The sequence below is a fragment of the Lepisosteus platostomus genome, chromosome 3, assembly GCF_059453375.1.
Source record: "Lepisosteus platostomus isolate fLepPlt1 chromosome 3, fLepPlt1.hap1, whole genome shotgun sequence".
Classification (NCBI taxonomy): domain Eukaryota; kingdom Metazoa; phylum Chordata; class Actinopteri; order Semionotiformes; family Lepisosteidae; genus Lepisosteus; species Lepisosteus platostomus.
This window is the reverse complement of record NC_142613.1, coordinates 66,078,227-66,105,964: the sequence shown is the minus strand read 5'-3', so window position 1 is coordinate 66,105,964 and position 27,738 is coordinate 66,078,227. Positions and strand designations below refer to the sequence as shown.

Genomic DNA, 27,738 nt, shown 5'->3' with positions numbered 1-27,738 from the left:
CTCTTCACTCTCTAAAGACTCACTGTTATTGTTTTCCTTCTGATTTTATTAACACATTAGATCAGTTCTGCTTTTGTAATGTAATGTAAAAGTGAAGTTCCATTTCAGAGTTATTTGTATAAATGCATTTAAAACTTTGGGGGCTGATTCAGTCTTGATACAATATCATACTGTGTATACATTCCAACATTAAGTTTTATGCTTCGTTATATGTTTTATGTTATAGAACAAAAAATAGATTAGTTTTAATTACTTTGAAGCTGCTGTTTCTTTGTTGTTATCTGTCATATAGAGAGCAAATGTGAAAAGGAGCCAATTTATTACTGAAGCCATCAGTGTGGATGATGTGCTCTTATCTGTTTAGAGCAGCGATAGTGAGAAGGTAGCTGAAAATAAGCCAAAAATTGGGTGCTTCAAATTACTGACAAGTGGGACTCGGTAACCTTTAACAACCTGCCTGACTCAATTTAATGCTGAAAAGATTTCAAAGATTCACTCAATTGCACTGTAAATCTGAGGCACAACCAATAATAAGAATAATAATAAGAAGAACAGACAGACATTAATTATACAGCCAGCAGTTACAAAATGCAGGGCTTTTTTGCGTTTTTTTAGGTTGTAAGACAGAAGTGTTTATGCAACAGTAGTTATTTAAACATACATAAAGTGTCTTTTTGGATTGTGGATTGTAATTGTATTCCTTTGAGTAACAGCAGTCATATGTATTATATAGTAAAACAATTTTCGAAGCATAGACGCATCAGTATAATTTTAAAAGATATGTCCCAGATTATAATGAGGACTAATACTCTGTGTATTTTGGAGTGACTATACGTAGATTTTGATTCTTCCTTCCAAATTTGTATTGGTGCGTAACCTGTGCAAGATCCTATGGCCTCCTTTTTAAATCGTTTGCTCACAGTGTAAAGATTTTCTAGTCTCTGGATAATTAGAAGGCTTTTTTATTGTGCATCAACATGACTTTTGAGAAGCCATTTATCAGCTCAGTATAAATATTTATTAAACTATTGAAATTGTCAGAGTCTTGACACTTCATACTGTAGCTAGAGTCTTTAAAACTTCCGATGCCATAGAAATTGCAGAAATAAAATGTCCTTGAAGCTCATTTGAAAGGCCATTGAAGTATTTCCATGTAGATATCTTGGTGTCATTTCATTTTCCTCTATAGAAGCTTTACAGTACTCATTACATAAATCATATTAACCCTATCTATACCGCTTAATGTTTTCATTAATATTTTAACCCAGAGAGCTCTTTTAAGTCTCTGAAGACTGTGTATCCAGTCATGATTAGCAGCTATACACTGGGGCCTGTGATAAGATTTGACATTGCCATTATAAAAATCCTCTTTTGAAAATCAACTCATTTTTTCTGTCCAACAGAAGACCATCAAAGCTATTCCAAATCCAACCAAATGGCAGAGAAAGATGACAATAACAATGACGAGTATGACAACTATGACGAACTGGTGGCCAAATCTTTGCTGAACCTGGGCAAAATTGCAGAGGATGCTGCCTACCGTGCTATGACGGAGTCTGAAATGAACAGTAACTCCTCCAACAGCATGGAGGAGGAGGACGACGACGAAAACGACAAGAGTGTCAGGAAAGGTGAGCTCAGCTTGGATGTGGACAGCGATGTGGTGCGGGAAACCGTGGACTCTCTTAAACTTCTGGCCCAGGGGCATGGAGTTGTGCTGTCAGATACCCTGAATGGCAGGGGTTACCTGGAAGGGGTTGGCGAAAGTAATAATAACAGCTGCAGTCGGAATAGTGGTGCAGGAATGCAGGGCAAGGCCACCAGCAACGGGCAGGTGGAGGAGAGTGATGAGGAGGTGTGTCTCAGCAGCTTGGAGTGCCTGAGGAACCAGTGCTTTGATCTCGCCAGGAAGCTGAGTGAGACACAGCCAGCAGAAAAATCCCAGCAGCCACAGCTGCAGCAGCCAACGTATGCTGACTGCCAGCAGAACGAGGACGAAAGGTCAGGGAGGACACTGGAGCGCAACTACTCAGACATGGTCAACCTGATGAAAATAGAGGAGCAGCTGAGCCCAAGGTCAAAGACCTTCTCCAGCTGTGTCCAGGAGGATGGCTGCCAAGACAGGGACGAGGACACAGCTTCGGTGACCTCTGACCGCTCGGAGGAGGTTTTCGACATGACCAAGGGGAATCTGTCATTGTTGGAAAAGGCAATCGCCCTCGAGTCAGAACGTGCGAAAGCCATGAGGGACAAAATGGCCATGGACGCGGCCAGGAGAGATAATATAAGAATGCACGATGAGCACAGTCCCAGGCAACATTGTGGGGATGAGAGGAAAGCCAGACTCCATGATGGCAGCATGAAGAAGCCATACTACCCTAAAGGTAAGATGGCATTTTCCTCTATTGCGTAGCCCTTTACAAAATACATTTCAAAGTTATTTAGACATATATATTTACAAACATTGCAAAAATTTGCCGTTTTGTGATGCTTTTTTGTGTTTTGCAGCATCATATTTCTCGGCAAAATTTGATTTGCAGGATGTCTGTCAGAGGTGGTTGCTCCAATTTTGAAATGCCAAAATACTTTCCAAACTAAACTCAAGTGAAAAAGACATTACATTTATCTTTTGTATACAATCACTTGCATCATGTATATACTTTCAGACGAATTTGAGAACAATCAAGAACAATTTTGCCCTTAAGCAAGGCCTTTGGAAATTAATGGATCTGAATGGTTTTAGTGTTTGTTGATATTTGCAATGCTGATATTTGCAATGAGTACAGATTGATCAATCAAAAAGAGTTTCTGAATGTTTTCCTTATGGTTGAATGCAAGATACTTATTTACTTGGCTTCAGGAACATTGAGATTTTTACGCCTGTAAGGAGTTAACAGCAAAAAGTAAAAGCAACTGTAATTGCATGGCTTTCCTTTAAAAAGCATCAGTATTCTTTTTCTAAAATGAAATATATATAACTGGCACCAAATTTTACTTTTTGGGGTCCCTCAAAACACTGTAACATATAAGAACAATATAAGTTCTTTCAATGATCCAGATAATCATACTCTATGCTCTCTTATGATAAGAAGGTTCATGTTTGGCTGGTCATGGTCCTTGATTCTGAAGCTCGTAGTTAGAACAGAATCCACACTTTGGAAAAGAGGACTTCATGATAACCCCGGGATAGGTGTTTTAAACCAGTTCACAAATCCAAAACTCAGTAGTTGCAGTGGTGAATTACGTTGTTAAAATAGGTTAGCATTACAGCATTGAATGCTTGGCTTGTCGGGCATAAGTAATGGCAAACCACTCAGAGTTTTAGAGCTGTGAATCTCATACCAAGGACCAGCTTTGCTGTAGTACATAAATAAGAACTTTGTAAAACATAAAGTTTGTACTGGAAATGAATCTTTCATGTAATAAATAGCATTATAATTTGAGCATTTTAGGCGGTGCATTTAGAAAGTAGCCTTTATTCCCCAAAAGGTAATACTATGGTTAAGGTAACATATTTTGGTGGTCAGATTGGAATTTACACTGTAATGATAACAGTTCTATAAAAGCATTCTTGTACTGTCCAGTCTTTCCTCAGAGGTAACAAAATCATAACAGCTGTGAAGGCATGTGATCCATTCATTGAGGCCTGTTTCTGCATGGCAAGAGAAGAACGGTTTCAGTTAGATTTTTTACTGGCACTTTTTAACTGAGTATTTAGCCATTTTTAAGGTAATGCTGATATAAAGTTTGACACAGACAAAGTAATCTTTTAGCTTTGTGGATGAGTAGAATAAATAATGTCAACGATGAGGGGCACCTAACAATATGTTATTACATATGATTGTTCAATTATTAGCTGCTATAACACTTTAAGGTAGTGCCCATGTACAGTTTACTTTGAAGTGCTGTGATTAAGATTTTGAAGATTCTGAGCAACGTGAATTAAAGGAGTAATTTAATGACAGGAGTAGTTGAATGACAAACTTGATTTCTTCTCACCCAAATTAAGCTGTAGTAATAAAAGTTAGAGCTGCTCTAATACTAAAAATCAGTAGTGGATACTTCATAAATAAATGATGCTTATGATGTGCTTGTGATACAGTATGCTTTCATGTTATATATTGTAACTCCTGAATGCGTCTAAGATGTTCAGGATTCTCCACAGCAAACCTTCTTTGTAAAAGAAAGAAATGCATGTTAGCATGTACAAAATATTTATATTTTGGAGGTTTTGTCGTTCATCACAAAGTGATGTCATGAAGGTTTAAAAAATATTTGGATTAATGTTTTATTAAAAATGTTTAAGCAGTTTGTTATTATTTTAATAACATGTAAAGAAATCTTCAATACAGTGAATCATCATTGTCTCTCTTAAAAATAATGTAGATGCTTAAAACAATGTGTTGCAGAATCTTCTGTATGATAGTAATTTCAAGGCAAACTGTTTGTGAGTCACATTAATATTACAGGAATGTGCTCAGCGAAAAGCGACTATAGTGTTCTAATTTTCTAATAATGATAGATGTCCTGTAGTACTATCACAGAAAAATGTATTTTCCTTATTGAAATAAAGGAAACCTAGGCTGTGAAAGAGATAACCACTGATACTTATTGCCAAAGAGCAATCATATGTGTAAAATATGTGTAACTGATTGTCTGGGGTGGGTGGCATCATGATTTATAAAATTATCATGGCTCGACAGTTATTGATGAAGGCCTTCTCGCCTAAAAACTAAAGATGCCGGATAGGAATTGAACTGCATCAGAATGACCGATAACGAAAGACAGGGCCACTGACTGCACATTAATTATCCTAAGATGGTAAGGTAATGGAAACCATTTGCTATGCAAGGCATGGTCTTTCCTCGGTCACAATCAATATCTATTGCTTTCTAATATGCATTCCACTTCACTGGTTTTCTTCTCCTGTGAAGCTGCAGTGAAGTTGCTGTTGTCTACTGTAATATGAATTTCGTATCACCAAATGAGCCATTCGAGGAGGCAGCAGTAAACCCGGGTGGAAGAAGCTTTATTGTTTAACATAGAGGTATGTAATACCAACAGAAACCTAATTAAAGAATAGACATCAGTAAATAAAATCTTTATTTCTTGTATTTGTATTATCCACCAGCCTATAGAAATGTCACTCCTTTCCAGTGTAAGAAACCAACACACACATGGGAAGAACACACAAACTCCACATAGAAGGTGCTACCTTGCTGAATTTAACACAGGACCTCAGATCTGTGAGGCAGCAGTGCCATATCACGTTACCTCTCTGTTTGAATTGTTTTATATTATTGAGTTCAGTACACTATGTGTGTATTCTGACAGCTAGGCAGATGGGATATATCTGGTACATTGCCAACAAAATGCAGACAGCATGTTTCATTATTTGGCACTGGAAATGTACATAGCTATAATATATGAAGATAGTTTTGCCATCACCACGTGTTTGAGAAGGCTACTGTCCAGAGAGATGTATGTGGTACAGTAAAGAATGATGTAAAGTGTCTCGGAGATAAAAATATAAAAAAGGTTTGAGACAATTAAAGAGAAATGGCTGACATATTAAATTAATATTTCGCTCTGGTTTTCATCAAGCAAGAAATCAACAACATGCCTCAGGCTGATGAAAGACACATTTCTGTATTAAATAATATTTCCATAAAAGAAGCAGAAGTGTTACAGATACTAGATGCACTAAATAAATCTCCACAGCCTGATGGTACCAATTGTATATAAACAGACAAGAAATGTTATTTATAGATGTTAGCAACTGTTGACTGTTGTTCAGGACTTGGGTAATACCCATTGAATGGAAGATTCCTAATGTAGTACAAAGCTAAGTCAAGTAATTATTGCCCAAATAGTCTTACTTCTATTGCATTTAAAGTTATGGAAACGATAATTAGAATTAAACTGCAGGATCATCTCTAGAGTGTATGATAATTGAGTTCTGGGGGACACTTAGCAGAAATTTAGAAAAACCTTGTTGAAAACAACTTGTTAAAGCCCCTTGAACAAGCAACATCGGCAATTAATACAAACAGGGCCTATGATGTGGGTATATTTAGATTTTCATTATGTTTTTATAAAGTTCCACATGAAAGAACGATTCTCAATTTGCATGCATTTGGATTAAGAGCTCGTTATTATATAAAAACAGTACAGATAAAGGGAAAATTAGGGTAATGCTGAGTACCACATGGATGTGTATTAGGATTGCTGTTCTTTTTACTTTAAATCAATGATATAGATTCTAGCATAGTTTTGGAAACAGTCGTGTTCACAGTTCATGGTAAAATAAAAATAATATATATTCAGATATAGTTCAGGACTGGGGAAACACATGGAAGAAATTTAAAGTAGAGGTTAGAGTGGGATGTGTCAGTGGTGTAAAGAAAGAACTAGAAATTAACTGAGCAATGAAAAGTATATGGAGAAAGGAAGAAGAACCATATGTTTCAGAGGTGCAGGAGTGTGGGAGACACGGGGACAGAGAAAAAATAAGAAGCAAAGGGGAGGGGTTGGAAAGACAAGAAGAAAATGTCAAAAAGGGCAGGGGGAGATGAAAATGGGGTTCAAGAAATTGGAAAAATGTTTGATGTATTCTTGAAAAAGTGTTGAAGGCAGCAGTTTGTAAATGAATGGAGAGATTATAAAAGTATGAATTGGTCATTGTGTGCTGAAGGAATGTGTGAACCAAGTTTAAGAATATTTTGGCTTCTGATATCTTTCTGGAACAGGTGTCTTTGAAACCCTATATAATGACATTGACAGGCAGAGCAGTCATGGTTAGGAGAAGTACTGTAAAATGGGAGACTGTCAGCTTGTTGAGAACTTCCTCACTGCTCTGACATGTTTCCTGAAATGGATAGTCAGCCCTCTTCTTTTTGGCCAGTAGAAATGTTGAGATTTCTGGACTAGTGTGTTGTTTGCTGGATAATCTTGAAACAGAGGTGGCTTATAAATATATACTTATAGGTTCTCATTTGCATGTGACACAGCAGCTCTTAATGTAGAAAATTGCATAGTGTAACATATACGTAACATAGACGTAAAGTACTGTACCTGTATGAATATGAAATCTGCAACAGACTGAAAAAGACTCAAATGTTTATATACCATTTTCATTGTTCAATGTGTGGAAACAATAAAAAACAAAACATAATTAAGATAGATCATTTAAATGGCTGAAGTTAAATGGTGGGGGGTGGGGATTTCAAGTGGCTTTTGTAAAAGATCATCGAAGAGGTCTCCAGCCTGGGTCTTGTCACTTACTGACTGTGACCAGCAGTCAGCAAGCAATGGAGCACAATTGGCTTAGAGTCAGTGAAGGTGGGATGAGATAAGTCCGCCAGGGCTCTCTTAGTTCTTAACAACATGATGAACCCTGTAGCCTCCCAGACACTTGCAGGCATGTGGTACTTTCAGTGAAGAAGCTGAGACATGAGACAGATCAGGTGGCTATAACACTCATAATTAGCGACTCTAAATTTAAAAAGGCATTTAAGATAATGGACACTTTTCTAATGTAGTAGTGAGCTGTTAATACAGTGCCTTGCAAAAGAATTTGCTCCCTTCCAATGATGTCCTATTTTGTTCAAATACAAAGTATACACTTCCTTGACAGTGCGGTGGCTCTGTGGCTTAGGATCTGCACCTGTGGCTAAAAGGTTGCCTGTTTGTATCCCGTGGCCGGCAGAGGAATCCTACTCCGTTGGGCCCCTGAGCAAGGCCCTTAACCCCAACTGCTCCAGGGGCGCCGTATTAAGGGCTGACCCTACGCTCTGACCCCAAGCTTCTCTCCCTGTCTGTGTGTCTCATGGAGAGCAAGTCGGGGTATGCAAAAAGAAATTCTTAACACTAGAAATTGTATATGGCCAATAAAGTAATCTTACAGTATCTTTTTTAAAGCAAATATTTTTAAATAAAAACTTGAATGCTCACAGTGAATACTTTCATGAGTGAAATCCGACATGTGAAAAAAGATGCGCAGCTGTACTTGCTACCAAAGGTGCTTCCACTGAATACTGACGGGGAAAGAATACTGTACCAAAGTTCTCTAAATATTTAGTTTTTGATTATTTATTGTAGGTTTTGCTGATATTTAATTTACTATATTTCACACATAAAAGTGTCCAGTTTGAGCATTCAGGTTTTGTTTATATAATTTTATATCATTTACCCTCATCATATGAAAATGTTTTTGTGATCAAAGCAACTCAATTCACATACAGTATGGTATAGGTTGCATGATGAATAGGTTTCATTTGTTGACCACTTATTGATTCTACCAGATTTGTCCAGATTTCGTTTGAAATTAAGCATGGAAAAAGCATGGCACTGCATAGCATAGCTCAAGAGTGTTGTAAATGGGTAATGGGTATGTGCCTCCTTTCAAAATGAACAACAGCCTTATACAGTATGTGACATTGATGAATGTGCCTTGTTTACCATAAATATGCTTTGCTGTGTTAAATTCCAGAACTACAATAGGTTAGAACATGATTTTGATTCCAGATGCAAAGTATTAAGTGTTTTTTGCAGTGTCTGGATGGGTCTTATCATTAAGTGATGACGTTGGCATTGATACTGCTGTAAGAAAAGGATCGCCACAGGTTTCAAAATATTGTTGAAATACTGTGCCGATGTCCTCTGATGACAATAAGCAGCTGAATCATAAAGTTGACATCAGTAGCCAATTCACTACATTTACCACCACCAAAACGCTTTAATTGTTTCTTCAAAATACACCTATTCTTTCATCACCAATGACAACAAGAAACTCCGTTGATCAGTGAGCACATCCCTTTGCTTGTTATTGTGTTTGACAAGTATGTTTACATGTAAACAAGATAACCGGTTGTATTAGTAGCCAAAGTTACTCCTGGAGCAAAAAATGATGCCTTAGAAGGAATTAGCAAAATTGTGGTTGAACATGGTTGAGCAGTCAATCATTTAAGCTTCCTACCAGTTGTTTTGTTGCCAAATTTACGTTGTGTTAGATTGACAGAACTGGAATGTATCAGAAATGTTTCCAGAATACTGTATGTTCCTTATGTCTTTCACAAGATATGCTGTTGTAATTTGTTTAAAGTTTGATGCTCCTGTGAGCCCTTTCCATATATCAGTGTTGCACAAACTCACAAGCACACATTACTTATAATCTGTGTGGTGTCACTCTTTTCATCATTTTTTAGTTATGAGGTAACAATGAACACAGAGAGACAACATGAGCTCTAACATTTTTGCCAGCCATATCATAACAATTGGTATAAAATGGTAATTATGGCTGAAAATGTTTGGATTTCTATTTGGCATTTCTAATTGTATCGGTTTATATTAAAATACACATTACCATCACATTATAAAACAGACAGCTTCACTTCTTCTCTTGTTTTATCGCTTAGAGTTCGTCTGACTTTCAACCTGTATCTATTTACAGGACTGTCTGTTTCTGTCTGGGTTTATTTTACTCTGGCGCTAAGTGACCAAGATACTGGGTTACAGCACATTTAAAATTTAATTAGTGGTCTTTCTGTGTCATTTGCTTTTAGAGAGGTAATAATTGTTGCTTTTATATGTTGGGGTGAAAAGACTGAAATTCTCATTGTCTGTGCTCCAAGAGAGATGATCTTTCTGTCACCATTGTGGTCCCATTTGCAACCAAATCAATACGCATCAGAAAAGAGACATATTCAGAGTAGTCAGCATGACATTTTGCCTGTAGGAGCAGTACCAAAGTCAAATGTTAACTACAGGGGGTCACTTTAATGATATGCTTTAATGTAATCCCTTACAATTCATTTTTTGCATTTATAGTAATTTAATCTTTCTACCCTACAGTGAACATTCCTTGTGTGAAGTGTTTCACAGAAAGCTCATATATCAGATGCCATGAGAATCTCATGAAATAGTCCCAGAAAAAAATATAGGAATTTCCTTTGATTGAATTTATTTTCTTTTAATATTAAACACATTTGACAGCTAGAAAGAAAACAAACATTGCGTTATTACAAGACACCATTGTGTTATTTCAGTATATCTGATCCTTCATCAAAAGGTTACATTTTATTTTTTCAGCAACAATATCCTCAGGAGTGGGTTTGATTTTAAATAGGAGGCAATTGGTTAAAACCAATAAATTAGTAATTTCTTTGATTGTGAAAAACATTTATATCTCTCATTAACCCATTATGCTTCACCAAACCATAGAATCCATCTGCGTGGAGTTTGCATGAACATCAGGTGTTCGTGTTGGTTTCCTGTAGGGGCTCTTGTTTCCTCCCATAGTCCAAAATACTGGTAGGTTCAGAATTCTGTTAAAATTGACCCTGCTCTGAGTGTGTGTGTATCTGTGTTTGTGTCTGTGTGTGACCTGCAGTAGACTGGCGTCCTGTCCAGGTTGTATCCTGCATTGCAGCCATTGCTTGCTAGGATAGGCTCCAGCTCCCCTTCAACCTTGTGTTAGATAAAGAGGTTAGAAAATAGACCACTGGATCTCCTCTCAAACAGGTTTAATAATCTTTAAACTCTTTTCTTCCCACCTTAATTAAGGCTTGTCCTTCAGTCTTTTACTTTTTAAAAAAATCAAGAATCACCACTTTCTGTATTAGACTCACCAGTTGCAAAACACGTGCCTTTAAGTCTATAACCCCTGCACTGCACAGGGAGAATGAGGATGCAGACACAGTTTTCTGACATGCCCACCTGTCAAAGCCATTTCATTTCCATTGCCTTATGGGAGATTGAGAACTGTCTGCAGGAGTTGCAGGTGATCAGTGAGTCACAAACATTACTAAGATTACAAGCTGTGAGGACACTGCCTGACTAATGCCTTCCCCACACAACAATTGTGAGCCACTGCTTATTTTATTTATGGAGCTAATGTGTTTCTACACCTACATATCAATGGTTAACACTTTAATTGCGTTTTGAGGAACAGCTGTGTTGCATGTTGTTATAGGTGTTTTATATTACAATAGTTTCCATTGGTTTTATTAATGCAGTATTCTGACTTCCTGCAGGTACAATCTTTACCTTTAATATGAAGCATAGGAATATTACATTTCTCACATTCTTTGAGTTGGCATATAGAAAATAGAAAAATAACATCACTTGCACAGCATTTGTTCTTTGATTTTATGTTTTGTTTTTTTGCTGTCTTTGATAAGAATTGCTCTCAAAATGCTAGCACCAAAATAAACTCAAAGCCAGGGCAAAAGGCCTTTCAGTTCGGGTGACTGAGTCTGGATATTTATGCACGTTGACTGGCAATGTCACATCTGGTTTTTTGCTGTTTGAAAAATTGATGTGCTATCATTTAGCAAAATTGAGACTTCCTACGTCCACAAGAAAACTGTATCTTGACATAAGAAATGACAAAGTGGGATTGCATTTTACACAACAGAATGGCAAATCATCTGTTTTTATTTTTGTTAAACATTTTTTTTTATTAAATACTTTATGTCTAGGCCACAAACAGAAAATGTATTAATTGGACAGAGCTCACTCAAATCCCAGTGAAACAACTCCAAAGTTTCTCTAGTCCCACAGTTTTCTCCAATTTGCATTTAATCTCTTAGACAATCAGACCCTGTAACATATCAACATCTGGGTAGCTTGAAAGGTGCACTGTTTAGAAAACTATGTGTGCACTAACCCATTCTCTCCATGTAAATGCAGGGATGATTACTGTAAACCAAAACATTCTGAAATTGCCAAGTTTTGTTTAGACTAAACTGGCTATTTCAATTCGGGCAGCCAAATCAGTCCCTCAAATGCAGCTACTGTACCTCAGGGATTGGATATAGACTATTTGTGCCAAAACACGTCACACTGGCCAGATCATAGGAACAGGAGCATTGTAGCAGAAATTTCTTTTTTGTGGAAAGTGTAAGTGTAAAGCACTGTTCCTGTTCTGTTATATGAATATGCATTATGTTTCATTATAAATAAAAAATCTGTGTTCAAAAAACTTTGTTTCACCGATGGCAGCATAAATATCACAATGTATTGACAAAAAAAAAACAGAAACCACTGGTTTGTTTGCCTGGAGCTGCTTAAAGAAATGCACTAAGAAATGACCTCAAGTCATTTGCATCTTCTTGTATTTGCATCCATTCCTGGCACAGATGGTTGTTTCAAAGTATTCCATTATCCCAAAGTGTTCTTTAGATGTTAATTGGAGTCTGTTTGTAGTGAAAAAGAAGAGAAAGGTATTAGGTGTGGATTCCAATAACTACTGAAATACGCTCACAATGTGTTGACTTGTACAAATGTTTATTTAGGTGAGAAACTGAAAGCTCTGGTTAAGCAATGCCAGTCATCTTTATGTCTGTCCAGACACTGAATTCAGGTTCAGAGGTGGAAGTGCTGTAGCTTGAGTCTTATTATTGAATCTGGCTTTCCTGTGCTCTGAATTTAAACAGCTTCCTGCTGGAAACATTATGGCTGTGAAACCTGAACAATTGCTCCTACTCAATTTAATGCAGTTGGAGTTTAGACCATAATATGTTCATGAAATTTGTCTGTGGGGCAAAACTCACTGTGGAAGAGATAGCAATGATAGTCACCCTCAAATACATTAAGAAAACTATACTGATAAGCTTTTCATACAGATTCATTTATTCAGTGTTATCTTTTACCCAGTGCACATTTTTAGTGAAATATGAAATTGCATTTCTGGTCAAATTTAACTCTTTCAAACATAAAATCCTATTTATACTGTAACGCAACGGGGGCTCAGGCAGGCGCCCTTGCCGCATCTGGTCGGCCCCATCCCGACTGGAGGCTCGAACCCGGGACTTCCGCGTCTCTCTGCAGCGACCTAGCCCCGTGAGCCAAAGAGAGATCTCTCCACAGCCCAGTAGCTGTGGTCCTGCTATCACAGGGAAGGGCGGTGACGTCACCCGCTCTGGTACGCCGGCTCTTACACAGTGCCTGTCGGCCGTAAGCGTTACAATACTATGAAGATTTCTACATCTACATCTATTTCTAGATTTCTACCCAAAGCAGAGTTATTTTAGAGAATGACCACATAATGAATTGCAACTCGAAGCTGAAAGAGACATTAAAATAATCAAAGGGGATCACGTAAAAGCAAGTACATTTAAAACTTGTCCAGTGGATTTGCTGGGTGTATCTTTGGCAAAAGTACAGTATATACTGTACATTTTTTGTATCCTTTAGGCAAATATTGTTTTGAACAAGATGAGAAGCATTTTACTGTAGGGATTAAAATTTGGCTTTATCTTCCCCTGATTAAGTAAATGTAAATATGTAAATCCTTAAATGTCTGATGTATTGTTCTATGGTTGTTGATCTTCACAAGTATTGGATTAAAATGTACCCACAAATTCTACTAAACATGAAGCAGTCAGGTTTGGTACATGCAGGTATATTTTTATTTATAGTTTCCTTTAAAATATTTCAGCCTGATGCGTTTTCTGGCCTGGTCAGTGCATATGCTTCCTGCAGATCTACAATAATTAGAAAGTATCCTACTGTATATTCCAGATTAGATATGCTCACTATAGCTTTTATGAAGGCTAGTTAATTTTCAGATCATGACAGAACAACAGTGTGAATGAAGTCAGTTGCTCTGAATGGATCGTGTTAACTTGCATTCATTTTCTGCTAAACTATAATGCTGTCACATCTTGAGGAATCCTGTGCAGGAAGTTTGCATACACTGTATATTAACTTTATCTTTATTATAGAAACTTAAACGTGTGTTCTTTAATCACTGCATACTGTATTTAACCTTTGCAAAACTTATTGTGATAATGTGTGAGGTCTGACCATGCTTTTAACCAGAAGCGTACACTTTCTTTATTCCCTTTCGGGATCAGAGTGCAGGTGTGGAATCGATCCACGGGAAGTATGCAAGAATTGATAGGGAGAACAGAGACCAGCTAGAGACAAGGAGAAAATGATTCTCTTTAGGGAGAATGAGTTATCACCTAAGCAGTAAAGCTTATGGCGTGCGTCTGAGACGAACACCACACCAGCCGCGTGAGCATTTAATATAGGGTTCCCAATTAGGGACACCCATGGAGTTTAAAAAGAAAATGCATTCTCAATGTCAAGATCCTCTGGTGGTGAACAGCGGTATCACAGTGAAAAGTGAATTTTTGCCACTGTGTCACACTATAAATTTGTAATATATTCGTTGGAGTTCTGTTTTGTATAGAAATCTCCTGTTTTGGTGTGTAATATCAGTGTTTAATCATAAATTGTATGTCTTGAAAGCTTGACATTGATTTACAGTGTACAGTATATGTGTAGAGACAAATAATTTCAACATATTATTATCACATTTTCCCCTTTTATTATCTATACATCCATTTTCTATACCATTTAATGCAGTACAGGACTGCAAGGGAAGCTGTAGCCTAACCCAACATGCAAGGTGGGATGCAGCCTGGATGGGATGCCAGTCCCTTGCAGGACACACACACACACACACACACACACACACAGACCAGGGCCACGTCTTTTACTGATGCACCCAGAAGAAACACACATAAACCTGGGGAGAAAATACAAACTCACAAGTCCAGAATTCAACCCAGGACCCCAGCACTCCACAGCAACAATGCTAACCAGTGTGCCACCATGCCTCCCTCCCTTTTAGTAACATATGATGCATGGCTGTAAACACTGGAGTAAATTACCTAAATATTTAATACAGCTGTACAATAATACAATATATAATAATGCAATATATATATACAATATATAATAAAAAATACAATATATACAATTTATTAGATTGTGATATCTCTGCTCGTCACAATGTTTTTTTTTTCATCAAAATTATTGTACTGTATGCTTTTACATTTCATTTAATCAGGAATGCACACATTTAATTACATTTCCTGATAAATATTTTCACATATTTATCTCGCCCATTCCAGAACCTGTACTGAGAAACTATACTCCAAATAGGATCTTGAGGAACATGTTGGCCAATGAAAGTAGATACAAGATGACAGATGACTTTATACCCTAGAAAATCATTTTCCTCCCTCTTCTGAACAACAGTGATGTTGTTGTCCTCCATAATACAGTATGCTGTTATTATAAACTCATAAGTACCTTCACCATAGTTCAGTTGGTATGTGTGCCAAATTAAATTCCTCTGCAATGTATAGTTTTCATGAAACAGTTCTGTGATTTGGCCAGCTAACATGCTTTACTAATATCTTACTTTTGCATAATACAGTATATAGTGCAGTAAATATATACAGCATCCTATGAATACTATTTATATAATTTAACAAAGTTAGAATATAAGAATATTGATTTTATTTGTGAAACATTTATTATTCTGGATTAAGCCTCAGGAATACTGTACCGTACATAAATTGCAATGGAAGCAAAAAGTAGAAAACGTCACCTTGCAGAATATTTTTTTTAACTGTTCTTGATGACGTGATTCCCTGTTGATTTGAAACTCGTCAGAGCTGTGCAAGGTTTTTGTTGATTTTGGTGACCCCGCAGATTTCGCCTCAATATTTTTGTGGGATTCACATTTTTGGGGGGCCATGATTCAACCTTGCCTTTTTCCATCATGAAAAGGGTGGCCGGTGAAAGGCCTTTATAAGAAGGGAAGGTGTTTCATGGATCATGTTTGCTGCCGTATGGACTTCCTTCAACTCCGTGTTTCCAATTCTAGACTCTTCACGGGCGGAGAAGAAAGAAAGCAAGTGCCCAACGCCGGGATGTGATGGGACGGGCCACGTGACAGGGCTGTACCCCCACCATCGGAGTTTATCAGGGTGTCCCCACAAAGACAGGGTACCTCCAGAAAGTAAGCAGAAAGGAAATATAATTATCAATTAGGTGACAAAACTTATTATATTTTTGTATCAAATATATATAACGTACTTTGTTTCCCTGCTTTTTTTTCTGAATGTTGTTGTTTCTTTTTCTCTTGCACTCCTGGTTATGAAAAAAAAGTCTGATGCACTGATTTTCTTTCCCCCCCTGTGCTGAAATTTATCCTTTTCCATGCACGGCTCTGTCTTTTTGGCCTGACATGTTGTTTGTGCATGTTGCACCCGTCTTCTGGAAAATATACAACAGTCAAATTGAATTGTATTTGCACAGTTTCATTATGCTTCTGTCATACAAATATTTTGCTTTCTCATGATTTCCCACAGTATGTGTGCCTTACATTACCTCTCAATACCTTTACTGTGATATCAATGTGCTTTACTACACTTTACTCTGCTTTTATCTTGCTAGTCCCCACTAAACTGGCATATGAGCTTTTACTGTTTCTTGAAGTTAAAATTAAAATACTGAAATAGTTTGCTTTGCATCACCTTACATCAGTTCTTTCTATACTACACAACAGATTGTAATATTTTATTATAACAATTAAAATACCTGTATGCTTCATATTTAGTTTTGCAAAAGGAATTGCAAAAGGAATTATGTAAACTCAGAATTCAAAGTCATAGATTCAACAAAATATGTTAGTTCACTTTCTAATTTCTACAAGATCTCTTTGAAGCAAAACAATGCTGTCACTTGTACTTGTGCTGTAGGTATGAACGTAATATTGACAAATATTTAAAGCAATGGAAATTCAGGGCTTACAAGGTCTTACTCATAAAATTATAAGCACCATTCTGCTGTCCTGAAAGCAGTGCAGAATCAGTTTTATTAAAATAATAACTCTCATAAGAAAGAATTTTAGTTCTGATCTGGTTCTTCTTAATTATTGAAACTGGCAGTTTATTTTGCCTGTTTCAAAAACTCTTAGTCCAAACTGCATTAAAGGTTTTCTAAAACAGCCTATGATCATAAAAGTGACACGGCGCACACACGTCTGAAAAAGATTAAGCTGAACGTTTATTAACTCTGGAACAATTTAACCTGTCACTTCTTCGTTTTCTTGATGCAAATTTAGGTTGATAACATTTTTCATAGAAGTCACATTTTTGCAGCCATCTAAGTATTTAACTCATGTTGACAATAAACACACACAGTCCATACTTGAGCCTAGAGGCTTAACAGGCCGAAGTTTATTGAAGTTTATTGCTGACTCCCAGAAAACACTGGGTGGACTGGAGTAAATGGGGTGAAGCACCTCCCCTGTGGCTTCCTTTGGAAGTAAAAGGAAAAGTCTCAAAATATTAAAGCATTTTTTCTGTCTTCTGCCAAAATCTTTGGGAGACAGGCATGCACCAGTCCATTGCAGGGCAGACACACAGACTCAAACTTAAGCACGCAGACACCCACACAGCTACACACACCTAGGGCAAATTTTCCCAGAAGCCAATTAACCTAGCAGTCTGAAGAAGTCGGAGAAGCTGGAGGAAACCCACACAAATATGGGGAGAACATACAGTACAAACTCCATGCAGATAGCACCCAAGTCTGAAATGTAACCCAGGGCCCCAGCGCCAAGGCACCAATGTTCTGCATTGCACCATTGAGCTGCCCATGTTTATTATTAATATTAATGTTGCTGTTGTTGTTGTAGTTGCTTGTACAATCACACTGCGGAGTTTAGCGAAGACCCTGGAATTGTCTCCCTGTCAAACCTTGCCATGATATTTGTAATGGTCAGGATGTCAGAACTAGAGATTTAATATCTCAGCAGAAGACAAAACCTCCTACAGCACATTTCCCCTGGTCACCCTACTGGGTGGGACATTCATTGGGAAATTTTGGTACTGAGGAAAGAATGTTACCTACTGATCCATCAGCGGCACTTATTGCAGTAACCTAGTTTTATTCCTATCCCAGTATTGACCAAATCTAATCCTGCTTTCTTTATGAGATCTGATGAAATCAGGCTACAAAGCTTTAACTTTGCTTAGTACGTAATTTAGTACTCCTGTTTCATACTCCAATTGATTTCCAGTTTATGATTTCTCTGTTTACCAGGGGTCACCCTGTCATGTTTTTTCAAGAACTCGATCCTTTTTTTATTAAGGATCTTAAGAATCCCTTCAAGGTGCTGAGTTAAGCTTTCAGATATTGTGCCTAAAGAAAAATACTCACTGTTTCAGCTTTGCTTCAGGTGTTCTTATTGACAACTCAAGAACAGTTTTATTAATCACTGCATTTTGTACTTTATAAATTTGTTCAGACTTTCTAACTTGTTATTATGTTTATTTTTACATATTTGGGTTTCAAAGCACAGTTTTTGTACTGTGGACCACATTAGTTTCAGTGAGTTTGGACACGCCTTAAGCCCAATGGTAAACCAATAAGTAGGAACGTCTGAAAACAAATATTTTTCTAAACAAATGTGTACTATTTTTACTTGAACATAAAGCAAATACAATGTGGAGCTTGTGTGTTCTCCACGTGCTTGGATGGTTTTCCTCCAAGCACTCCGGTTTCTTCCCACTGTCAGAAGACATACTGGTACTGTAGGTTAACTGACGCTGCTGTGAGTGTGTGAGTGTTTGTGTCTGTGTGTGCCCTGCGATGGACTGACATCTGATCCAGAGTCTGTGCTTCCTCCCGCCCATTGCTTGCCAGGATAGGCTCTGGCTCCCCAACAACCCTGAATTGGAAGAAGTGGTTAGAAAATGGATGGATAGGTAAACAAACACAGACTAAAACCAAAAGCAAAGACTGAACCAGGGACTGATTCCAAACTTCTGATTCTGGACAATCTGTCATATTTCAGCCATCTGTTGTTTGCCAAGTCACACTTGGCCCGAGTAGCTTGCAAACATCTTCTAAGAACACACAATATGAACATCGAAAAGGTGCAAAATAGAGTTGCTGGCAAACAGGTATGTAAGGAGCTGTCCACATGACAAAAGATGTCAATGGCTTGTCATGAGAATTCAATCCTGCGATCATTCATTACATTCAATTATTTCACTTTTCATGATAATCCTTTGGATACCCCAGACCAACAATAATCATGAGTACATAAATATTGTAGACTCATAATACAAGAAAGATTAAAAATATACCCTTCTTCTTACAAATTCTCTAACTATATATGTAAAGTAGACAAACACATATCATTGTATTGTATTGTTTATTTCAGGAAACCAGTATTGTTCAAAAAGCTATAGTATGTGTTTAGTTATTGATATTGAGATGGCTCTGAGCTTAAAATACTTCAGAAATGTTTCCACAATACAATTTCAACGGTAGTGTGTTGGTTAAGTTGCTTTTTTATTAAATATTCTTTTGTAGGAAGATATTTTTTATTCCTGGTAAGGCATTGTGACATTGAGAGTGTTTAGGCTGTTAATGGAAGGAGGAATGCAAGGAGGCTGTTGTTCTGGCTGGTGTGGAAGCTTTGTTGCCCTTTTATTGACAGCGGGTGTGCTGTTCATGGGGAGGAGGAAGAGCAGGGAGAAGAGAACAAGAGACAGATTCTGCTCCTGAATGATTCCAGGCAGGATGAGAGTGAGCAGGAGTCTCTCCTGCTTTTATGGGGAAGGGGGGTACAAATGTTGGAAAAGCGGAGCCAGAGAGGAAAGGATAAGGGCCAAAAGAACAGTCCAAATGGGGGAGGAGTGGATTGCCACAGTATTATCATTCAATCTTGTTCCCCTTTTGTACATAAAAAATGGCAAAATTCTTACTAAAAATCTAGATATTTGTCCTATTGCAACAATGAGGCAATGATCATGCCAACAATAAGGTGCATAATATTGGTACCCAATTTTTTATAATGTGTAATGATTTGTTGATCCTTCTGTTTAAATATAAAAATTTCAATTTTTTATTTTTTGTCAACCAAATTTGAAATCACCAGCTGTAAATGACCTATCTTTATGTCAGTAACTCCTGCGCCACTCAAGAGAGAATGAGGCACACAGACATACACCTCTGACATGCCCACCTGCAGAGGTATTTGTCATTTGACAAGATGCAAATTGCACAGTACCTCTCAAGAGAATTAATGCCAATTGGAGCAGCACTGAGTCTCTGAGACATTACTGCAAGACTGTGTGCCCCCAGCAATTCACATTTTTGCTGAAAAGCTAAAAGAGCACTGGTAAATTAATCCCAATTATAGCCCAGTGGTGCTCAACCAATTATTTGGGTCTAACCGGACTCATCAGGACTATAGAGATCATTTTGCACTCAGAGCAAGTTCCTTTGCAGCTAAAATCACCTGCTATGAGAGTCACATTTTGGAACTATATTGGTAAAGAAATAGATGTAAATTGCCCTTGTCTGTGGGGAAAAATTGTCAGGGAAAAATTTAGTGGCTAGATGAATTGTCATGAACTTGAAATATGTGCAGCATACATAGAATGCCTTGCAAAAACATTCACCACTTCCCACTGATGTCCAATTTTTGAATTACAAATGAGGCATATTCTTTTTTTTTATCAAATATTTTGGTCAGAACAATAATGCTGAGACTGAGTATTTTTATTGGTGTAAAAAAGTTACTGTACATGCCAACACCAACTGCAAGGAAAATCAAAAGCTAAAATGTTTTGATTGCAACCCCCTTTGTTGTGGCAAATCCAAATTAGTTCATGGAGTGTATTTCATGGAGTGAAGCCTTTTATTTATTTATTGAAAAGCTTTGTAGATCCTATCTCTACTCTTCTTATTTTGAAAACAACCCACAAACGTTGTTAATAGTGTAATATTAATATTTCATTGTTCATTATGTTGACTCATCATTAACCTTTTGTAGTTAAAGGGGGTAAGCAATGGAAAAACAATTATTGTTGTTGTTGTTGTAAGAAATATACAGTACAATGTGATTTCAATATTTCATAAAAGCATCTATAATTCTTGCTCTACAAAAAAATTTCATTTACACAGGTTGAAGGAATATTTTTTGTTGACAGAGACAACTCAATGAACTGCTTTACTCAACAATATAACAAGGACATACTAGCACAAGTGAGATGGAACTTCTTTTCAGAAGAATAAAAAGATTAATCAGTTGCCCCCAACTTATTTTTAACATTGCTTGTGTTATAATATTCTTGAGTGATTGATGACTCACAGCACCTTGATAGGTCATGACAGCATGCTCCCCCATATAAGTTAAGGTATCATTAATATGATGTAATAAGAAAATATGTTAAATTTGAAATGTGATGATACTGCTACTTTTTCACTCAGTGCCACCTTTTAACTTGTTAACTTAATATGGGGGAGGGGAGCTGTGAGAATGGGAGAAAAAGGAAATAAGGTTCAGCATCAATAAATTCCTTCAAAATTATTTTGGAGATATACTTTATCGAACATTAAACAGCAGAACTTAGTCCAGGCCATAGAGATTTATCGACCACCTGAGCTATGACTATTTGTTAAGAGAATGCCTAATCTAACCGTGACATCTAAATCCGCAGAAAATTCTATCCCTGTAAAGGTGGTATGGTGTCTTCAATTACATGTAGGCCTGCTGCTTTTTAATTAATAGCTATACACAAATATGAAGATGAAAGTTACAGTCTAAAGATGTGATAATGATGAAGTGAGATTGAATGTGTAAAGATGTTATTTTAGGGTGACTTCCCTTCACTTCCTTCATGTGCTGAAAGAAAACAGAAGCTGAGATGTACTTCTCTGGGTGTCTGAAAATATTTTTTACTACGACAGAGTTTGATGTTATGGATTAGGACCTAATTGCCAGGGGTGCCGTATTTAACTGAATCTCATACATTAATCCACTTATGGCATCCCAATCAATTATTTTGCTTAATTAATTGGTCCCCGTAATGGATACAACAGAATATGTAGTAACAGTACATACATAGTACCTTTTCTTACAGATATAGATATAGAGCAACTTGCAAATACAGATTTTGCCTGATTTGTATCATCTTGCAGTTCTTTTCTTAGATGTGTGGAACATTTCTGCAGCTCAGAATGAACATATTTCATAGAATGTGTTCAGAAACAGAGTTTCGCATTTACATTTATTGCATTAGACACTGACATACCATATGTGTAAAATTAGTAGAACTGACAAATGTATACAGTTATAAATACCGTATATGCACTATTGGTCTTACTCAATTTGGTATACAAACAGGTCAAAAACAAAAAAGACTATGAAAATACAAAGAAACAGGTAAAGGTTTATTCTGTGCTGAAAAGAAAAGAGACACAACTTTGTGGCTGTGGAGCCTTCTTCAGCTGTCAGAAGAAGGCTGAAAAAGACCCCACAGCCAAAACATTGTAGCTGTTTTCTTTTTAGCATGGAATAAACATTTACCTGTTCCATTGCAGCTTATGAATGCTGATGCAGCTACCTACTTGAATATGAAAATACTTTTTGGGTCTATTCTGCTCAGCCCTCTGATTTTCCAATGTTCTTTATGCTTCTTTATGCTTGGCATTTTGCATGCTTAGGTTGATCTTTTCCTCTGTTCTTACTGCTTTAAATGTTGTGTTTACGTAATGCTAATGATCTTAACCGTTCACAAACTAATCTAATTAGCTATTTCTGGGACTGCTAACCTCCCCTATTCTACACATTTTATCTTCCACTCTTTCTCTGTCAAGTTCTTGCAATGTATGAAAATGTTCTTAAGTGCCCTACACCTGGCTGCACAGGACGAGGTCATGTTAATAGCAACAGGAACTCCCATAGAAGGTAAGTGTTTTGAGATTCCATGGGCATTTACAAATGTTACCATACACAGCCTCTTTATTGGTGTTAAATCATTGACTTATCTTAATCAAAAAAATAATTATTTGGTTTCTTTTCTTATTCCTAGTACTGGGATCTAATACCAATTATATCGACCAATGCTTCTTGTCAGAGTTTCTCACATTAACAATATTTCTGATACATTAACAGTGACTTTAGTTTACCACTCTGAGTTAGGACTGCCAAAACTCAGTGATGATCTTGTGATTTCATGTAAAAGTCGTTGAAGATTAAGGTGTGATTACTAGTCAACAACTTCAGAAGTATGTGTTTTTTTATGTAATATTAATGAAAACACATTAAAAAAATTATAGGAACTTGTAAAGTTAAAAAAATTAACGACACTTTATGAGCCATTTTAAGGCAAGGACCCAGCAAACAATTGTATTGCTGAAAACCTCTTTTCTGAATTTGTGCCCTTCTAATCAGATGCTTAGGTGTCGCATTTGAGAGTGCAACCAGTCCAGTGATGTAGCAAGTTTCTGGAAGACTGTCACACTTAGCAGATGCTATGGGATGTGGTGTAGCTCTTGCTATTAACACTTCCCTGGAACACTGGTACAAATGTGTGGAGCAGACCTCTGAAGTCTCAAGTGCCCCCAGCAGATCACAGAACTGCAGCTGATCTGCACTAGGAGTCTGAATTCACCCCCTACTCTCTTGCATTCTGCCAGCAGTCGCTTTAGGCAATGATATATAGAACATCTCCTTAGGGAGCTGCAGTGAAATTACAGTTGTTAGAAGTAATAACGGAAAACAAAGCTAAGAACAGCAAAACTTTGTACCTTTATATTTCTTCCCACTACTGTCATGGAAACCCAACTAACAGACAAGTAGTGCCTCTTCAGTCATCCCACATCCCCTTAGTTAGCTACGACTAAAAAGCAAGGATTTAGTTCTGTGTCAGCTTAGAAATGTGTTAGATTTCGGTGCTCAGTGTAATTTCTTTCTGTATGTTAATTTATTAAGAGAACTGCTGCAGAAATCCCACACACAAAAATGTAAAAATGAAGTCTTTGTGAAACGAAAAGAAGGAATATAATGTAATTGGCTAGGATGTATGTGAGCGCCTTGGGGTTATTCAGACATTACTGTATGTTGTGTTACCCCACAGTGTACAAATGTCATCCATCTTTAAAATGAGTTTTCACCAAAAACCCAACAGCTGGCCACATGAAGAGACTCTGTGTTGTAATTTGAAGCTCAAGTTGATATATACATATATAGTTTTTTTTATGGCAGAAGCTTATGCGACTTTGTAACAGATTCAAAAAATTACAAGTGCAGGGAAGAAGGTATGATCGAAAAACAGATGCTATAATAAATCCAAAACTTTAAAATTAAATTCTAGTGTAGTCTTAAACGCTCCTGTGGTGGAAGTGTTAGAGAACCCAAGTGCTAGGCGAGAGGCAGCCGAGTTGTGGAGCCTGCAAACAGCACAGAGGGAATAGCCCAGAGCTGCGTGTTACTGAGACCAGAGCGGGAGGGATCGCACACTCTGGAGCAGGGGAGCAGGCTGCTTGCAGACTCGCAAAACCGAGTCGCCACACACACAGGGAAATGTAGTGCTCAGTGCTGCAACAGGTCAGGGAGCCAGAGTGTGGTGCGGGCAAACACAGTTCAAGTCCATGGTGGTACAGGCAAGGATCAAAACCGGGAGAGAAACAACAATGAATCCTGGAGTTGAGATCGAGTAAGACTCCCAGGTTCAAGTCGGTGATGCAGTTAACAAAGGGAAAGGGGTGATCCTGAGACACGGTCAGGACCAAAGATGGGGTCAGAAAACATGCTAAGCCAGACACAGGGAAAGCACAAATCGAAAGGCTCAGCTGTCAAAACACCATGACAGAGCTCTGAGCTCTGTCAGGTCTGAGCATTTATTCTGAGGAGTAGCTGAAACAGGTTTGGTTGGAAACCGACTCCAGCTACTCCGACTCGCCAGCTGATGAGAGTCTATGACAGATGCCAGGGGGAGCCAGGTTGATGACATCATCTTCTTAATTTCTATAGTTGCTTACATTAATTAAACATTGATTTCATTAGAAAATTCAGCTGAGACCAAATTCTTACTTACAATAACAGTTGAGATGTTTACCATTTAAACATCAGGGTATGCTAGTAGAGGAATGTGAACAAAATACCAAGCTCACAGGGACAACAGCAAGTGTCAACCACAAGTGTCCCACATGAGTCCCACATGAGTTATACCTGCAGCCTTCCAGTAATGAGTGTAGAGCCCCCAACCATTATCCCATGCCACTGCCCTGAACATGGTTATTGAAGCACTAGGAGACCTTCAGTCTTTGTCATGAGGAACAGTAACATTCTATTCTTTCATACAATACTACGAAAACAGAACCATTCTCTTGATGATGTTTCCCAGACATCCACAACAGCCATGACTGGGTCAAAGTACTTTGCTCAAACAGCAGTGTCTGTATGAAGGGCCTGGACCCACAGGCTGAGTCCCAAGCCCTAAACATTACTCCACGCTGCCCTTACATAACACTCTATACTGTACATCCTATGCTTTTACAGTATGTAACCTCATACCTGTCTTCAAATGGGCTGGATAGTTTATCTCTATATAGTCAGATGCATCCAAGGGTGCTACATACGGTCATGTAAACAAGGGTTTCTGTATTCAACAACGAGTCCTTCAGAAGCTTAAATGTGTGGTGTGTTAGGAAATGTAATTGAGTAAGCACTGTTCTAGAGCCGTCCCCTTGGCAGCACAATTCAATTGTGCTAATGCTGTTGCAGCCTCTCTGGGTGTCCCATCGCTGCTGCAGAGAAGTTGGCAAAGGCTCAAGAAAAGCATCAGACCTGTGATGGAACAAAATCCAACCAAGCTTCGGACCGGGTTTTAAGGTATTGCATCTATTCTTTTGTTCACATTTTTTTTACTGAAAGAAGTGAGCCATACCTTTGAATTGTTTGTATGATGACAACAATACTGCACTAAATTCAGCATATTATAATAGTTACAAATACAGCACATTTTGCGGTGTATTCCCAATGCATCTGAGAGAATTTTCCAGCTTTCTTGTTCAAAATTCCACTACTAATACTATTACTGTTAACAACTATTAATACTAATCTGAAGAAGAATTAGCAATAAGAATGATATTACCTATTCAATTGCTATTGTATAACTTATACATTAATCTTTATTTAAGAAACACTTATTGTATCATTTAAAATTGCATCTCACATTATTGTTTTAGGTGTTAAAAAATAACAGTGCAACAGCTGTCTTATTTCTATACAACACATAATGGTTTATTTTCCAGGCCTATGTGCTTTGTAAAACAGCTGGAAATTCCACAGTATGGTTACAAAAATAATGTCTCCACAACGACACCTCGTTCTAACCTGGCAAAGGAGTTAGAGAAGTATTCCAAGACTACCTTTGATTACAACAGCTATGACAACCACGTCTACGGGAAACGAGCCATTGCACCCAAGGTCCAAGGCAGGGATGGGTCTCCTAAAGGATATGATGGTATGCACTATATATTTTATTTGTGCAGATTACTGGAAGGAATGCTGAATATAACACTGTTGAGCAGATTATAAATCACTCATAAATGATAAAAATGTAATAAATGTCTGTTGTCCTATTCTTCACCTGTGCAAGAGGGTTAGTTGACTTCTTATACTTGCTCATTTTTTTGTATAAGAGTGAGAAGAAGGAGTTGGCATCATAAAAATGGAAGTGGTGAGATATACACCACATTATAGTATATAAAAAGAACAGAAATTTTATTTTATGTGTAACAACAGCAAGAATATATATTTTTAATCCAAAATGGTTAATGTTTTCTGAATTAACTAATGATTTCTGAAAGAGTAGCATACGAAAGTACTGATGTAACATACAACAGTGAAAAAGATTTGTTCCCCTTTGTATCTTCTTTTGCTTTTTTCTTTAATTGTTAATGGCATTTCACTATAACCCATGATAGAATACAGATGCCCACTGCCTCTCGCTTCATTAGAAAACAAAATTCCTATCAATTTAAACAGTTTCTGATTACAATGCTGGTTAAGCAAGCCTCCGATCTCACATTCTCTATGGCAGCTTTTATTGTGTTTAAAATTCAGAACTTACATTCTCGAAAGATAGAGCTCTGAGGCTGTGCTTGTTGTTGAAATTCATTTTATAAAGCACCTCTCTCACCTTACCACAGATTTAATATAGCAGCACTCAAGATGGAGGTGTTCGTATGGTAATGATAGACTCTGGTGGGTGTATGTGTATAAATGAATAAATCTATGGTATAATATTTAAGTCGGTGGGTATGTTTTGGGGGGGGTTGGTGTGTCTGAAGCACATGCTGTTGACAGTGCTGCGCGTGTTGCCTGTCCTTGCAGCCAAGCGGTACTGTAAAAACTCCAGTTCAGCCAGCAGCACGACAAGCAGCTACGCTCCCAGCAGCAGCAGCAGCAGCATGAGCTGTGGAGGAGGCAGCAGTGCCAGCAGTACGTGCAGCAAGAGCAGCTTCGACTACACCCACGACATGGAGGCCGCCCACATGGCAGCCACTGCAATCCTCAACCTCTCCACGCGCTGCCGGGAGATGCCTCAGAACCTCTCCACCAAGCCTCAGGATCTCTGCTCTGGGGTAAAGCTCTTCCACACGCTCAGTGCATTAGCACTCTTGGCATATTTCAGCCACTCTTTCTTTATGATGGTTTGCTTCACATCTAACCTCGGGAGCCCAGAGCTGCAGCGATAGATGATTAATTCTGATTGGGAGGGGTGTTTACATACTGTATGTGTGTGTGTGGGGGGCGGGGGATTCCAGTGTTGTATAAGTTATCCTGACAACATGTGATGAGACAACATACATTTTTTAATCATAAAGCTTGATTTCATCCCAGGTTACATTTTTAGCGACCTTACGTGTACTGTACAATACTGGTCTTGTCATGCACCTCTTAAATATAACCTGTGCTAACCTGAAATAAGTCAAAGGATTGTAAATTTAATTATCTGTGGCATCCATTGGCTGCCTGAATACAGAAGTTTTTATGTTTCCTTACTGGAATTGTGTCATACCCTGATAAAGGAGCTGCTTTCTTGGGTGGTTGTTGTGTAT

General features: G+C 37.7%; 1 protein-coding gene across 15 annotated transcripts in view; it reads left to right on the top strand.

Annotated features, from left to right (window-relative positions):
- The window catches only part of myt1la (myelin transcription factor 1-like, a), a 163,353-nt gene that overhangs the window by 110,155 nt on the left and 25,460 nt on the right, over window positions 1-27,738 (top strand). For 14 of the 15 annotated variants that reach the window (XM_088626524.1, XM_088626520.1, XM_088626518.1 and 11 more), the window contains 6 exons: window positions 1,404-2,384; window positions 15,689-15,823; window positions 22,486-22,576; window positions 25,397-25,504; window positions 25,927-26,138; window positions 27,011-27,261. In XM_088626524.1, the coding sequence (XP_088482650.1) occupies window positions 1,404-2,384; window positions 15,689-15,823; window positions 22,486-22,576; window positions 25,397-25,504; window positions 25,927-26,138; window positions 27,011-27,261 (1,778 nt within the window). The remainder of the gene's footprint in view (window positions 1-1,403; window positions 2,385-15,688; window positions 15,824-22,485; window positions 22,577-25,396; window positions 25,505-25,926; window positions 26,139-27,010; window positions 27,262-27,738) is intronic. The other variant, XM_088626530.1, reaches the window with a different exon arrangement.